Source organism: Crocodylus siamensis, chromosome 1, assembly GCF_052110815.1.
Source record: "Crocodylus siamensis isolate JL-2025a chromosome 1, ASM5211081v1, whole genome shotgun sequence".
Classification (NCBI taxonomy): Eukaryota; Metazoa; Chordata; order Crocodylia; family Crocodylidae; genus Crocodylus; species Crocodylus siamensis.
Genome location: NC_143395.1, coordinates 219,654,739 through 219,671,815, shown reverse-complemented (window position 1 = coordinate 219,671,815; position 17,077 = coordinate 219,654,739). Strand labels below are relative to the sequence as shown.

The following is a 17,077-nucleotide window of genomic DNA, read 5'->3' as shown; positions in this document are numbered from 1 at the left end:
TTTGAGCACTCACTCCCAATATATGTATATTTATATAAATATAAATAGAAGTTCTAAAATTTACTTCCCGCACCCCAATGGATTGTCTTGCACACCCGCTGGGGTGCGCGCACCCCACTTTGGAGACCACTGACCTATACAACTGCATGCGACACAGCACTAGGCGTTGTTCAAAGCACCCAGCACTGTGGCACTTATACATGTAATAAACCCCTTAGAGTTATTGCTATTCCAGCCCTGAGCTCCCCCGACAGCTCTGCCAGTGCTCCTCACTCCTATCCTCCTGCATCTTGAGGCCTTCCCTGATGGCAAAAGCATGCCATTTTGGTTGAATTGAAGGGTAGGGACTAGGATGAGAGGAAACAACCTTCCTCGTTGCTTTGGGGAGTGGCCAGCCACTGGGCTCAAAACTATTTTCCTACTCGGAGCCAGCCTTGTGCAGCTCACTCATACACTTTGAGCATGGTCACAAACCAGCAACGCCTACATCTTCAAGGGCCTTGTCTCGAAGGCAGTTGTGTCTCTTGTTCGAGTGTTAAGAGACAGTTCCTTCTTACCAGAGTCCTCCAGCACAGGACAAAGCTGTCATCAGCAGGAAAGACAGTCTTCACTTAACCTGGTTCTGCAGAGAACACTAGCCCCTTATTGGAAATGCTGGGGCAACATGTGAGGGTTATGTACTGTTTTTACTGAGAATAAGGGCTTTCCCTGCCCTAGTACTTTCCAGAGCAATCTGCAGCCTCTGAGCACAAAAATGGGATAAGGAGAAGAAGTGACTTGCCCTCCAGCTAAAATCCTCCAGCATCTATTGTAGGACTCTAGGAATGGGATACAGTTTTCTCATCAGTGTAGCACATCTACCTCTGAGGCAGGACACAGCTGCTACTGAGGAGTGTATCAGTTTGGGACAGGAAATGAAAGATGAAAGAGCAGAAGGAATTTAGGAAGGCTGGAGTGTAATTATTCTTGCTGGAATTCAACCAGAATACTGGGGCTAATACTTGTCCAGTTTAGAGCCAGGGATAGGAATAGCTACCAGAAGTGGCTAGGCCAAGAGGCATTCTGTTTTTTCTGTCATTTGAAAGAAGACTGGCACTAATGTGTTGGGGAAGGTACTTGACAAAATCTCTAACATGAAGCAGAGGCTGACAAAGCACCCTAAGGCACAGCATGCATTTCCCTAGTCAAAAAAGTCCCCCATTCAGTGTCAGCAGACAGCAACTCTTCCTGTGATGTTTTTCTAGATCACTGGCGTTAGACAAGATTTTGGTTTTATACCTGTCTGAAAGGCAGCATGAGCTGCAACAGAGCACCAGCAAGGACAGGTCAGAAAGTTCACAGAGTCCAATTGAAACCAAAGGGGGAAGTGATACTGTCTTGCTATGGCCATAAATCAAGCCCACTACCCCACCCCAGCTCTACAGCGGTTGGTGTACCACCCCTCTCCCAGCCCCAGGCACTGAATAAGCTCCCTAAGCCTCTGCTGCCTTCCAGCAGAGTGGAGGCTTTGAAAATGCAAAGTGCCATGTGGTGTTAAGTACAAGCACCTGGCTGTGGGAAAGGGCCAGGAATAGGAAATGTCTTAGCCTCTTTCATATGCTTCCTTGTGTCCCTGCAGAGTTTTGATGATGGTGACTCTCGCCTGGACTCCAGTGAGTTCCTGAAGTTTGTGGAGCAGAATGAAACAGCCATCAACATCACCACCTACATGGACCAGGAAACAAACAAGCTACTCAGGTGGGCTGGGGCAATGAGGTAAAAACAGGTGTGATGGGGGAGCTGACTGCTTGTAGCCCATCAAACACCCCAGGGAAGCATTGCTCTACATGGCAAGAGAAGCCAAACAAATCCTTTCTGTTTCTCCAGTACCTTTTATCTGTAGCCCGAGGAAAGAGCCTGGCATCCAAGGGTGGTTGCGGGGGGCCGACTGTGAATAAACCAGCCTGTGTGCTGTGTGCAGAACTCTTCCACATCTGAGGCTCCTTGGGAGCTGCAATTTTCTGGTATCTCTGATTGGTTTTGGAACATGCAGTCCAAGCAGGTTGGGCTTTCTGTGTTTTGGTATGTGCTCAGTAAGAAGCATAATGACTGTCAGGGAAGGGCAGGTACACACTGATGTCCCAGGGATACAAGGGCTTTCTGCTTTCAGCAGGACACTGCGCACTGGGACACTGAGGACCTTGGTAACTCAGCACTGAATAATGTCCTTAGTATGCCTCACACCCAAAGGGAGTCCTGCAACTGACTGCAGGGGTAGCACTACTCTGGGGATGCACTTATGTGATGATGGGAATCTGTGTTTGCTGGTATGTTCCTCTAGGTACGGGAGTCTGCGGTATGGGAGCATGCAAGTGTGCATGTGGCTCGGAGAGTAGGAGCATGGACAGACATACATTAACTATGCTTTAAAGTTGGGAGGCAGGGGGAAGTTGCACTTAACAGTCGAGAGCTCATGTGAGCTGATCCAGTGCGTTTCATCTGTCCACTCCTAACCTTCAGTTAGTGAAGCGAAACCACATGAATAACCCCATGAATGCAATGGGGACAATTAATCCCTGAATGAAATGAGCAAATGATGGCAGCTCAACTTCACTTTCTATAGTTTAAGAGCAGGCAGGGGATCAGTTATTCTAGGTTTGGCTGTATGGTGGCAAATCCTCCCCCTTTAAAGTGGGGTAAAATTCTGTCTGTCCACAATCCAAGTGAGCCAGCCAGTAGCTTTGTCACAGTGGTAAGAGCCTATGCCAGCAACATGGGGCCCTGAAACAGCCACAGGAGGTCTCAAACATGCCTCAGACCTGCAGTGAATCTGATATTGAAGTAGCGTGGGTGAGGCTGAGCTGGAGATGTCTTTCTCCTTGCCATTTACCAGCAAGGGAGCAGCCTGAGCTCATTTCCCCTTGTCTGCACCTTCTGGAGTCCCAGCACTGAGTGTTCAGGAGGAGCAGGAACCCCCAGCAGGGGCAGGATGCTGAGCCCCAAGCAGATTGTGTCTGTTTGTTTCCATTCAGGGGACTCTGTGTGGATGCCCTCATTGAGCTGTCCGATGAAAATGCCGACTGGAAACTCAGCTTCAATGAGTTCCTCAAGTGCCTCAGCCCATCCTTCAACCCGCCGGAGAAAAGTATGGGCTTTCTCTTTGCACCGGGGGCAGACAGGGAACAGGAAGGGAGGAGGGGAGATACTGGCTTTGAGCTGGGCACAGGGGACTGGCACCTAAGAGCTTTGCTACTTCTACTCAGCAAATACACCTCACTCATGGCCCTGCAGCTCCCCCTACGAGTTCACACATTGGCTTCCCACACAGCTCTGCCAATGCCCCTTTCTCCTCATGTACAGAATCCCCTGCTATTCCAATCTTGGTGCCCTCTCCCTCTCTGGCAATGTACTCCTAACTGCCTGCAGCATCCCCTACTATTATGGAGAATGTGAGATAAGCTTCAAAGAGTCAGGGCAGGTGAGGAACATTTGTCTGGGAGATCAAGCCAAGTGTTCAGCAGTGAATGAGGAGGATCAGATGAGACCAAAGTCCAACCCTGTTCTGCATTTCAGTTACCGGACACCCTCCCTGACGGACATCCCGTAGCCTTTTGGACCCAGCTTAGACTTGCAGTGTTCCTGGAAACTGCTCAGGGTTCTAATGATTAAACATTCTCTGGTGGCTGACTGAATTTTCTCAATCGGCAACGCTCTCTCCATCACTCAGGTGGTACCAGATTCAAGTCTGAGGTTGGGACGGTTTTAGTGGCAGAGGTTCATGAGGCTGTACTTCTGGAGAGCCATCTGCTGGAACTCTGTGCTGTCCCTTCTAGTGAGACATTAGTCACACTGATATTATCTGCCATCCTTTTCTGCACACGACAGGACTGAACTTCCCAGGCAGGAGAGTTGGTCCTCTAGTTCACTACTCAAATAACAATGTTGGAAAAACCCTGAGGTGTTTTTGTGGGCAAAATAAAGAATAATTTAAGAAGTGCTTGGATTGTTTCACTGTGGGGGATAATCATAGTTAATCATCAGAAAAGTTTTTGCTCATCTTTGTACAAAGGGGCTTCCAGAATTTCAGTTCTGGTATCTGCCTCATCCATCACAGTCCATGCCCTTTCACCTGTGCCTCTTCCAGAATGCGCCCTTGAAGATGAAACCTATGAGGATGGAGCAGAGACCCAAGTGGAGTGTAACAGCTGTGTTTGTGCCTGTGGCAATTGGGTGTGCACTGCCATGACCTGTGATGGTAAGTATGACCTGCTTTAGGCTGGGGAGATGAGAAGGGCTGCTCTCAGATAGAGGAAAGTTGTGACCTCTAGCTGTTTGGGTAGCAGTGGGCACCTGTATCTCTTATTTTTGTTCTCATATCTTCCTGGAACACACTGTGAGAGCTACTTGCTCTCTCTGTCTCCAACTCCTGCAAAATTAGAGCTGTGATCCTGATAAGAACGATGAGATCCTTTATGCTAGGACCCTATCATAACATCCTTGGAATAAAAGCTCTAGACAAGGAAGATAACTTGTTGGTGTGAAACATAGTTGGCCATCCCTCTCTTGTCCCCTGGGGTATTTCCCCTGAATCCAGAATCCAGCTTGGACAGCAGTGCCACAAATTAAGTCCTAACGAACTTCTTCATTGAAGGCTTCTTATCTGCAGGGCAGCCTTCTCTTAGAGGGAGAAGCCAATAGATCCCCTGTGTAAAACTCTGAAAGATGCTTTCTCCTCTTTACAACCAGCTGGGTTTGCCCTCCCAGTTCTACTCTGCATTCTTCTTGCCCCCTTCCTTAGTAACTGTGGTTTTTACCTGAACATGGCCCCTTTCCTTTTTCAGAGCTTGCCATCTCCTTCTGCAAACTGTCAGCTCTGATCCACAAGGAGATACCAGCCCCCTGACCAGATACAGGGACAGTAAAACAGAGAAAAGTATTCTTATCAAATGATTTGCAACATTTCTTTGGTAATACAGAATGGAAGCCTCTGAATTAAGCAGCTGTGAGTGTTTGTCCCTTAATTCAGAGGGGACACTGTTTCATCTAGGATGCTGTAGACACTACTATCTTATCAGATTGGCTGCCTGGATCAGTAGGTACAGCTACGAGATCATGTGGCAACCAAGTGCTTTTAAGGTTCAGGGAAGCATGCAGTGGGGCAGCAATTATTTTTGCTTCTGCCCCCATCTTAGCTATGATTGGAGGCTCTTGTTGAAGGAGTAAGCAGATCTGAACAGCATTACATCAGCTAGATGCATCTCTTAAGCAGAATTCCTGCTTTCATTAAGCATCAATTATTGTTTTATCACTGGCCTGAGAGATGCCAGAGGAAGCACATTTTCCACTTTAGTGGACTGCATGCTCTTATCTACAAAAACATTATTTTTGTAGCCAAATAAGTTGGGGAAATAGGCAGATTCATCCCTTAGACATTTTTTTTTAATTAATTTTGTATTGGAAGAATTATGTGGATGTACACCTCGGAAAGTAGGACAGACGCCACCCTTTCGCCTTACAGGCCAAAACACCTTTTATTTCTCCAGAAAAAGCCCCAGCAAGTGTAAAGTTACCTGTAGTCTCAGCCAGGTTGAGCAAATCCTGATTTTCTGCTCTTGTGTTTGTAGGAAAGAATGGGAAAGTGTCTCCTCAGGGGCAGCAGCGCCATGAAGACCTGACTGAGGAGGAGCTGGCCAGATACGTTCAGGAGCTGCAGAAGCACCAGGTTAGGAGTGGCTAGCACTGATGGGGATGGTGCTAGGACGTAGATGCTCCTAGGAGTGCATTTGCAGTCCTGTGGGATAATTGGGAGCCTTCCACCTGCTGGTAGCAGCAGTCGCTGCCAGTACAGAGCTGATGCCAGAGCTGTGAAGCCCGGAGCAGCTGTTTGCAGCCTGCCCCCTGCTTGCTTGCTGCAGCTGCCCAGAGCCTGGGCTGGCTACAAACAGCTGCACTGGGCTCCGGAAGCCTGCCTTTACCTCTGTGCCAGGAGCAGGGGAGAGACCGGGGTTGCGCTGCCTCAGGCCCCTTGCTCACCGCCTGCTCCGACACGCGGGTGCACACACTGGTGCAGAGCTGATGCCGGAGCCTGCAACAGCTGTTTGGAGCCTCCCAGCTGCAGCCATTCCCTGCTCTGGGGAGCTGCTGTCAGCTGGGAGCCTAGGCTGTTTCCAGCAGGCAGCTGAGACACTGCAAGCTGTGCTGGGACCAGCCCGGGCTCCAGCAGCTGTCCAGAGCCAAGGTAGCTGCTGACAGCCACAGAGCCTGAGCTGGGGGACAGGGGCTTTGGGTGGCGGGCGCAGGGCGGCAGGGCTGGGGGGCAGGGGCTTTGGGTGGAGGGAAAGGGGCACAAGTAGGGTATCCTGCCGTGTACCCCTTGCCCTCATTTTGGTTTTTTGCCATGCTGGCGCTCCGGCACCTTCCGAGGTAGGCACTGTGGTGTTTTTCGGCACTCCAGCCAAAAAATGTTGCCTACCCCTGACCTAGGTCTTTCTTTCCCCAGGAGACGGCTGAGAAGACCAAGCGAATGAGCACCAAAGAGATGTAAGGGGACTCTGTGCTAGAGGAGCCTGGGGGCTGGGCCTGACCTGCTGCCCTGTCCCTCCATGCCGATCTCAGTATGCACAAGTGTCTGCTACCATTGCCCAATCACAGATATTTACATTGTATAGCATTGGGATTTTTGTTTTGTAATGCAGTGGGGGAGGGGAGTGCTGCCCACACATTCAGGGAGTGTTCACTGCTGGGGGGTAGCAAGGCCAGGAGGAAGTTACCACAGCCCCTATGATCTCCCTTGTGGAGGGGATCTATGGATCTCTGTAGACAGTGGCCGTGGAGGGCAGCCAGTGTAGGTTCTATGCTAAGAGGGGAATCTGGGGAAGGAGAGCAGGTCACTGTTGGTGGGGAGGGGGTCTTTAACCTTATACAATGTTTGCAGCCTGCTGGCAAGCTCCACTACGAGCTCTGAGGAACAGCATCCACCAGCACTGGCTGCAGCAGCATGTGAGGGACAGCACTGTGTCTGAGTGCATCTCTTGTGCAGCACTGTCATCCAGGGACCTTTGCCTTCCTTCACCCCAGGGCCATCCACTCTCCATTAACCTTTCTGCCTTACATCACCTCCCTCATCGCATCTCCCGCTCTGTGGCCTTCCCCAAGCTCCAGGTCACCCCTGCTACTGCCTTTCCTCCATGTGGCTCACCTCCTCCATCTGCTCCCCCATATAGGGAAATGACTTAAGAGAAAATCGGCACTTGGCTTCATAGCTTAAGTGAGAATCCCAGGGAAGTGGGGGTGGGGAGAGGGTCTTTAACCCTGTCTCCCCAGGGCTATGAAGCACCTGGAGTCCCTGGTGACATTCCACTGACAGTGATCCAATGTGCCCCTTGCCTTCAGCCAGCCAGTCCCCAGCAGCAACTCCAGTGCAGTGTGGGCTCCAACGTGGCACTGTTCCCCTTGACCTCATCTCACCCCCCCCCCCCTTCCTAAAGGTGCTACAATATTTCTTCTCATTGCACTTGCAGGCCAACTCCCTCTTTTTTATTACTTTATTTTCTATGGTAGCAATTCCGCTTTTGTATCTTGTAGCTCTAGATCTTTGAAGGAAACAAAAGATGCTTTTTGTTAATGAAAGTGCTGTAGCTTCTGTGCATGGTTTGTATTGAAGTGTACCCAGCAAGTACAATCAACTTCTAAGCCCAGAGCTGAAGGGCAGGTGCTGCTGTGTTCCTCACGGTAATGAAACAGGATTTCATGTAATAAATAGAATGGGGATTCTCTGTCGGGGTGGCTGGATACAACCAGACCTTGTGGTTCTCTCTAGGCTTTAGAGCAGGGAACTATCAGCATTGCCAGGAGCCGGATGCCATTTCCCAGCAGCCCCTGCCCACATCACTGCAGCCAGTTTCCATGGAGACCTCAGCAGCGGCCAGGGTTTCCATGGAGACCAACCCAAGCGGTGCTGGCAGGGCACGCAGGTGGGTGGGGAGCTGCCCCGTAGCTGGGGCTGGGATTTTGTGGTGGTGACAACATGGTCTGGAGCCAGTCCAGACCTGCAGTGGGCTGCCTGCATGCCCCTGCCAAGGGCGTGCAGGCAGCGGATCACAGCTGTGCCTTACACTGTCACTGCCACAAAATCTTGGCCCTGGAACAGCTCTCTGCCCACCCACGTGCCCTGCCAGTGCTGCTTGGGTCAGTCTCTGTGGAAACCCTGGCTCCACGCTGTCATGGCCCCACCATTCCTGGAGTCTCCATAGAAACTAGCCACAGCAATGCGGGCAGGGGCTGCTAGGAAATGCAGTCCATCAAGGGCCAGATCCAGCCCATGGACTGGACTTTGCCCACCCCTGCTCTAGAGTGATTATCCCAGCTTTGTGTCACTGTACAAGGTCTCCCTAGTGTGTGTGGATGGGACTGAGAGCTGTGCTAGGTAAGGGCCAGAGGGATCCTCCAGTAGAAAAGTAACACCAAAAGGGATGCTTTAACAGCACACTGCTAGTTGAAGCCTTAGATGGAAGAGTGGTGTTCTCTCTCTCTACTTCCCTTTGCTGTGAGGTCAGCTGGATTCTCCTTTCCCTCTAATCCAAGGTTCCAGCTGAACCGGGCTGAGGGGAGGGACCCCTGTGACATCCCACAAGGCCTGTTGTCCAGGTCTCTGACCATTATGGTCACCTTTCCTGAATCATTTTCTTCCAACTGCTTGTTGTTAGCATTGCCCCAGTTATAAACACGATACTCTGTTGGCAGCACCCTTGTGCTGGGTCCCACAGGGCCTTCTGCGTTCAGGGTACATGCCCACACACCCCACTACCATGTACTCATGTCCCTGAAGCACATTCCAGATGGTCACACACAGGCTGAGTCCAGATGTCTTCACTTTCCACCACCCACCCTCCTCTTGCCTAATGTCAGCAACTGTCACCACCTGTCTTGCAATTCCTAGTGCTTATTCAGGGAGTGCTTCCAATGACATCAGAAGAAGTCTGTTCTGCTTGCGTAAAGGTCAGCAGGATTTCTGCCCCCAACTTCCCCATATTCAAAGGAGCTGGCTGACAGGGAAAAAGAAGAGGCAGTACCCAGTGAACAGAGAGAAAAAAGGCAGTTTAGAACCCAGTACAGTGAGCAGCCAGCCCCTTTCATAGTTGCCTTTGTCTTGCTGTCATCACGTTCTCTGTAGCCTGTGGATATCAGAGCATGGGCACTGTTCTCAGTGATGCCTGTGTAAATCCAGAGACAAGGATTTAGTGCAGAGTGGGAAAGGGGGACCTGCCCCTCAGAACACAGAGGTTTACAGAAATAAAGCAAGGGGGTTAGCCTCCTTTCTTCCTTAGTATAAATCCAAAGTAACATCAGTGGAGGTACATCCACGTACTAACATGCATGGGAGGAGAACCAGCCTCTAGACCTTTGGGCAGTCTCCCAGATCAAGAAAAGGGCAGTGCTGCTCCACAAGTTATGTTATTTTGGTTTCCTCTTCACCCTTTGCAGAGCAAGGAACACTAGTAAAATGGGAGCTGTTTTTCAAAATCTTTCTCTTCCCAAGTCCCCCACAGATGAGGGAACAAGCTTGTGCATTGGGTTTGGAGTTGCCAGAGCATTGCTTTGGACTCTTTGCCTTATTTGATTATAGTCTAAAACCATGGAAGTCGTCATGGCTCCTGGCTTGTTCCTTCCAGCCTGTTAAAAGTGCCTTAGAGAAAACACAATGCCATACCATAAAGCAGGAGTGTTCACTGGTGGGAGGACACAGCATATTCTCCAGCCAGGAAGATCTGAAAGTGGGAGGAGTCAACCAAAGAAGTAATTCTGTGCAGTTAGACTGCAGCTGGAGGTTTTAAACAACCTGCAGAGTTATGCAGCGTGGCCTGTGATACTCTTCAACATACTGTAGATGTGCAAGCTGCAGACACTTCAGGTTCTAGCATACAATGCAGCCAAACTACTCTGGTCACTTTGGAGCAGTGCATGCTGGGATATGTAGTCTCGGCTGCCCTGCAACTCCCACAAAAAATGGCTACGGTCTGCTCCAGTTCAGGCAAAATATGTGGATTCCCTTATGAGCTATGTGATACTGCACCCCAATGCAGCCAAGACCGGGACAGCTGGGCCTTGTTAAATTGCCTTTCTAATGACAGGTTTGCTACCTACAGAGCTTCTCCCTGCCTGCCCCAGTAACCTAGAAAGAAAAATACCCTTTAAAATGTAACATTTGTTGAAAACAGTGGTCAGCACTGAGGGCCATGTTACATTGGTACATGCATGGTGCATGAACATCTTCTCTGTAATCACAGGGGACAGTCCCAATGTGGAAGGAACAACTCCAAGCAGTGTGTGCTGGGATAGTCACTGGAGAGTCTGCAAGGGGCAGGGAAGGCAAATTTTTTAAGCCACCGTTTAAGGAACAAACAAAAAAGCTTCCATTCTCTCTATATTTCCCTTGTGTACGTGTGTGAAATTTATCAGTATTCCATAGGTCTCTTTAGCAAACTTATTTTACTTGTTTTTGTAATGTTTTTGAAGCAGGGAGGAGAGGTTTGGATATAACTGCCAAATAAATGAAACAAAATGAAAAGAGTCCATTTGTTTCCTTTTATTTACAAGACCAAAATAGAATTGGCTTTAGGATTTCTGCGCTCCCTCCTACACCCTTACAGGCTGTCCGCCTCGTAGCCATCAAAGCGACAAAGCTTGTGGTAACTGCTTTCGTGTAAGGAACTCAAAGCACTTTGTATAGGCAGGTCAGTATCATTATCCGTACTTGCAGATGATGAAATGGAGGGAAATGGCCATGGTTACAGAGTAAATCAGTGGCATGCCAGCAGAACACAGGAAGCCAGCCTAGCATTCAGTGCTTCTTAGTACTGTCTTATGTACCCTCCCTCACCTCCAGTGTTTACTCCTCCTGTGTATTCAGGAGGGAAAGACAACAGACTTCTGACCATAATGTGTTTGTACAGTCCACAGCCTAACCATGGCATGACCAAAATACAGTTAATGAGGATGCTAATACAAAGGTTCTTGTCACCCATCTGGGCAGTGGAGATGAGATGGCACCAAACACCAGGCCAGAAGTTAATGGTTTTTAATCTTGTCTTTGACCTTGGCTCACTTTTGTGCTTGGAGGACAGCATGAAGGCCCCCACAGCAACTAAGAGTTGATTCATCATGAGACATGAGGGAGAAATGCTGATGGCAAAATCAGAGCCAACAATCTCAGCGCTTGTACTCCACGAACTGTCTGAGCAGAGGACAGTATGTACATACAACAGGAAAAGACTAGTGCAGGCTGACTCCGATTTTCCACTAGCTTCCATGGGCCCATCTTCCTCCAGGCCAGTCACTCATTTTGAGCCTACATTGTTTCTCATCACCTCCTGCTTCCCTGAGGAGAAGTCACAGCCCCTTTATGCCACCAGTATCTCTGCTGGGGAGATTCTGCCAGCCAGGGTTATGTGTCTTGGCACAGAGCTCAGTCATTTCCTTGATAACCTGAACACCTCTACTCTAATGTCACCTGCCAGTATCCTGCCAGACCTCTCCCAACCCCATTTATTCAAAGACATCTAGAGTTTTATACAACCCTACACAGTTTTTAATCTATAGAAAATGCACTGTGCTACAGCATATGGTTATGTTTTATATAGAGCTCATACACACTCCTTCGACGCCAGGGAACAGCTCAATGCAGTCCTTTGTTTATCATGGCTTGAGCCCATGTTCCTTTACAATGAGTCTTTGTTCCTTATCCTGCAGTTATGCACTTACTTCAATATCCACTTTGAAGGATCTTATGAAGCCTCATGAAAATCAGGTAATTCATGCCTGGTGAGTCACTTTGATGTACATTAACTTTTCACAAATTCTCAAACATCTTAATGAGTTTGAGAGGCCCTGGTTTTCCCATTTAGACCCATGCTGGTTTGATTCTTTCAAGTGATACCTGTGCAAAGGTACACCTAATTTCTCCTTAACTGGACCATGCCCGTAAATCTGTTTCTCATGTAAACATTAGGCTTGCTAACGGGTAAGTTCCAGAGATATTGCTTGGCTCTGTTTAATAATAGTTCCATACTATTCTCTTTTCCCCCAGTTAATGGGATATCTGGGTAACTATTTGAAAGCTAAGGAGCACCAAATTTCAATGTGAAGCCTCAATTCTGTCACCTTTGCATGAATATATTATGAAAGAGCCTTTAATGATATGGTGTATTATTTGCAGGTAGTATCATGCCATTCTTCTGTACAATCTTAAATATATACACAGAGCATCTGCTGCTGCAGTAAATTCTCATGCACATGATAGTCCATGGGAAAGAATGCCAGGAGTGCTTGTTTCATTTGCCATGCACTTTATATAAGTATAGAAAAAGTTGCCTATTTTATGCAGTTACATTGAAAAATAGCATATCTTTGACTGCCCCACTTGTAGTTGCTGTACATGTAATCTTGATTTTCCCTGCACAATACTCATCTTTTCAGAACACAGCTTTCCCAATGGAACTTCCTCAGATGCTAGCCAGAGAGAAATTCTGTCACCCAGATTCCTTTAGCAAATTGGTATTAAAACCCCTTGCCTGTAAGGCACTTTAACAAGGTGTATGCTCAATGATGCTGAACTGTTTTCCAGAAAAAAGGTCCTCCTCTAGCAGAGACCAGATTTGGATCATTTTAGTTGCTTTCTGGAGGGGGTTGCAAAACCCAACAGGGAGTGCTAGAAAGCTACAATGTTCAGTGTAGCTGTTGCTGTGCTCTCCAGCCAGGATGCTGCTCCTTTGGGACTCTGAAGCACTCTACATACGATAGTTGAAAAAGCCTTCCAATTGCACTGCAGGGTAGGTATTCATTTATTTCACCAATGGGAGAAAAGGGAATTAAGCTTAAAAAATAGAAATAAAAGGGCTTGCCCAAGCCCGCAAAAAAATAAATAAAAACAAACAAGCAAACAACACAGAAAAAAATCAAGTGGTCCGTTGAAAGTTTGTAAGGTTAAGGGTCTCAATCTATCATAGAATTGTAGAACTGGAAGGGACCTGTAAGATCATCAAGTTTCATCCCCTGCCATGGGCAGGAAGTTATTGGGCTCAGACAAGCTCAACAAGGTGTGTGTCCAGCTTCCACTTGAATACCTGCAAGGACGGTGAGTGCACCACCTCTGCTGGGAATGTGTTGCAGATTCTGGCAACCTTTACAGAGAAAAAGTTCTTTCTTGTATCTAGCCTGAATATACCCTCTATAAGCTTATGCCCATTGGTCCTCTTCCTCTCTTGAGGTGCCTTCCTGAAGAATTGCTCACCTAGATCTTACAAAAAACTAGAATTCTTGGTTCCAAAATGATACCTTTATTAGACCAATTGGAAAATGGCAAGAAAATTGTCTTTTTCTGCAAGCTTTTGGAATCAAAATCCCTTTGTCAGGCTCTGGGAAAAGTGTAGATGGTACAAGATGGTAAAAAGTCCTCATAGGTAGGAAATAAACTTCATTTTTGCTCAGAGGGAGCTGAAGATGGAAGGCTGTCCCTCTGGGTCCAGGAGAGTATCTTTGTGAGCTATGCTAAGTAGCTCTTCAATGTGTTGATCGGGCAGAATTCCTTCCCTGGACGTGTCAGATGGCAGGCAGGAAGGTAAAAAAACTTCCTTGTTGTTCTGCAATGAAGTTTAAAATCCAAAATTCACCTAGACCTTGGTGTTTACCCCTGATGTATTTGCAGGTGGCTATCAAGTCACCTCTCAGCCTTCTCTTAAGCAAACTGAACAGGCCCAGTTCCTGGAGTCTCTTCTCATAGGGCCGATCCTCCACGCCCTCAACCAAGGCCATTCTTTGTACCCTCTTGAGCTTATCCACATCCTTGAACTGCGTTGCCCAAAACTGGACACAGTACTGCGGCTGAGGCCCCACCAACACCGAACAGAGCGGGAGGATCACTTCCCTGGATCTACTGGCAGCACATGAGCTGATGCATGCCAGAGGTCTATTTGCCCTGCTAGCATCCTCATCACACTGCTGGCCCATATTCATCTTCCACGTCAGACACAGAAATAGAAACTACAGCACCTGACACTCAGGCCTTGACCATACACAGAAGTGGAGTTGCATTAACTGCCCTGGTGCAATGAAAGTGGTACAGTCTCCTTATGCTTATACTGGAATCATAGAATCATAGAATCAATGAGCGCGAAGGGACCTAGACAGATCATCAAGTCCGACCCCTGCCATGGGCAGGAAGGAGCACTGGGGGATGGCAGGGGTCATAAGACCCCAGCCAGGTGCCTATCCAGTCTCCTCTTGAAGATCTCCAGGGAAGGTGAGAGCACCACCTCTCTGGGAAGCCTATTCCAGGCTCTGCCCACCCTCACCGTGAAGTAGTTCTTCCTAATATCTAACCTAAACCTATCCTCCCTCAGCTTGTGGCCATTGTTCCTGGTGACTCCAAGGGGGGCCCTGGTGAACAGACTTTCCCCGAGTCCCTGCTGGTGGCCCCTGATAAGGTTGTAGGCAGCCACAAGATCCCCCCTCAGTCTCCTCTTGTGGAGACTGAAGAGATTCAGGTCCCTCAGCCACTCCTCATACGGCTGGCCACGGAGGCCCTCAACCATACGAGTGGCCTCCTCTAGACCCTCTCCAGGTTCTCCACGTCCTTCTTGAAGTGTGGCACCCAGAACTGGACACAGTACTCCAGCTGCGGCCTGACCAGCGCCGTATAGAGGGGAAGCAAGACCTCTCTGGACCTGTTAGTGATGCCCCTGTTGATGTATGACAGGGTGCAGTTGGCTCTGCCTATTGCTTTGTCGCATTGGCGACTCATATTCATCGTGGAGTCAATCCTGACTCCAAGATCCCTCTCTGCCTCTGTGCTGCCGAGAGGGGCAGCCCCTAACCTATAACCATAATGCTGGCTCCCTCTCCTCAGGTGCAGCACCCTGCACTTGTCCTTGTTGAACCGCATCCTGTTCAGATCCGCCCGCTTCTCTAACCTATCCTGGTCTGCCTGGATGCGGTCCCTGCCTGCCGGTGTATTCACTTTCCCCCACAGCTTGGTGTCATCAGCGAACTTGAACAGGGTGCTCTCCACACCCTCGTCCAGGTCATTAATGAAGATGTTGAATAGCACCGGCCCAAGGACCGAGCCCTGGGGGACTCTGCTGCCCACATGCTCCAGGTCGACATCAACCCATCCACCACCACCCTCTGGGTGCACCCCTGGAGCCAGTTTGCCACCCATGTGACTGTGCATTCATCAATGCCACAGTCCCTCAGCTTGCCCACCAGAATTGGGTGGGACACTGTGTTGAAGGCCTTCTGGAAGTCCAAGAAGATGACATCAACTTCCTCCTTCCCATCTAAGCTCTTTGTTACCTGGTAATAGAAAGAGACCAGGTTAGTCAGGCAGGATCGGCCTGGCACGAACCCATGCTGGTTACCCCTCGGCATCACTTCCCCTGCAGGGCTCTCACAAATGTGGCCCTTGATAATTTTTTCAAAGACCTTCCCCAGGATAGAAGTGAGGCTGACTGGCCTGTAGTTGCCAGGCTCTTCCTTCCTCCCCTTCTTGAAAATAGGGACCACGCTGGCCCTTTTCCAGTCCTCAGGGACTTGGCCCGAGCACCAGGAGTCCTCGAACAGCCGTGGCAATGGCTCCACGGTGACACCAGCCAATTCCCTCAGCACCTGCGGATGAAGGTCATCCGGGCCCGCCGACTTGGACACATCTTTTTGTTATCCTTAATCCCAGAAGATAATCTAAACTCCAGTGCTGCTTTCACCTTCCTCACCAAATCCTTACAAGCTCGGGTCAGGGAGGTGTACTCCTCCTTTGTCTCTGCCCCCTGCTTCCACCGCCAGTACGCTTTTTTCTTTGCCCTCAGGCCAGTCTGGATATCCACGCTCAGCCATGAAGGAAATGGAAAAAGCTATACCAGGCTCTCTTAACTGACAGCCTGCAAGAAGTTAGTTTGTAGCCCCCAGGATCCCATCCAGCTGCTGTAGCGTTTCCTCTATGACTCCAACTGCAGTGTAATTTGAAGTCCACATCCAGGAAGCTGAAAGCAAGCATAGGGTATCTATGCCCATACATGCAGTACACGTGGGGACAGGACAGGAGGGAGTGCCCACATGTTCAGCATGGCGGGGTTGGGAAAGACCCACAGAATCCAGAAATCCGCCAGTCCCATGGGCATGTAATCGGTGCCTAAGATCCCTGCCTAATACCTCTTGGTGGTAGGGATAGGGAGAAGGGACAGAACAGCTGACTTCAGCCTTCTCAGATGTGATGCAGTTGGGCTGGAAGGGTATTCCTTTTTCCTGTACTCATACTTCAGTACAGATACAAGTATACACTTTTTTTTTTTTTAGGGTTCCCTTTCCACCAATCTGATCCACCCCACCACTTCCCCTCTCTAGCCCAGAAACCACTCCCCTCTGTTGGATCTAGAGAAGGCAGAATAGAAGCAGCTGGAAGCACATGCAGGAAACTCTTCTCTGAGACATGGGAGAGATCACAGTGCTTGTATCCCATATGTTATCTGCCTTGTACCACACTGTCATGAGTCCCCAGTGGTAGCCCAGTGTACTGCAACCTGGAGGCTGGATGTGCACCTTGCCGGGGTCATTTGACCCCAGTACTCATGGCAGGGGGTTGGACTCAATGATCTGCTCAGGTCCCTTCCGACTCTAGAAACTATGAAACTTGATGCAGTAGCACAGCACCCAAGAGGGCCCATGGCCTGTACTGGTGTAGCCCTCAGTTTGCAGCCCCACTAATGCAGCCTGTGAGGCATATGGCCCCCCCAGCTACTTAAAAGTTGCACAACCATGCGCTATACTGCCATGAACACTTTCATGCTCATGTCATTGTCAGCATAGTAGTTGGACCAGGATAACCATGATAGTGAGACAAGCACAAAATTAATATCAGACCCAGTCCTTCTAGAGGCTAGACTATGCACTGTCAACTTTCCCAGCTGTAAGGACACAGAAGCTGTTGTTAGTACAGAGGGAAATCCTAAGGCCACTGATTCCCACAGATACTGGGCCTTAATTTTATTCTTTGCTGTTTCACACTCTTTTCTTTAAACCACTTGGATGCCAAGGTCAGTACAGTCAAGCT

General features: G+C 49.0%; 1 protein-coding gene across 1 annotated transcript in view; it reads left to right on the top strand.

Moving 5' to 3' along the window:
• The window catches only part of FSTL1 (follistatin like 1), a 75,213-nt gene extending 64,664 nt beyond the window's left edge, over nucleotides 1-10,549 (top strand). Inside the window, exons 7-11 of the mRNA XM_090057131.1 lie at nucleotides 1,619-1,737; nucleotides 3,012-3,124; nucleotides 4,124-4,234; nucleotides 5,604-5,701; nucleotides 6,479-10,549. Of these exons, the coding sequence (XP_089913257.1) occupies nucleotides 1,619-1,737; nucleotides 3,012-3,124; nucleotides 4,124-4,234; nucleotides 5,604-5,701; nucleotides 6,479-6,523 (486 nt within the window). The 3' untranslated portion in view covers nucleotides 6,524-10,549. The remainder of the gene's footprint in view (nucleotides 1-1,618; nucleotides 1,738-3,011; nucleotides 3,125-4,123; nucleotides 4,235-5,603; nucleotides 5,702-6,478) is intronic.
• Nucleotides 10,550-17,077: the final 6,528 nt, after the last annotated feature.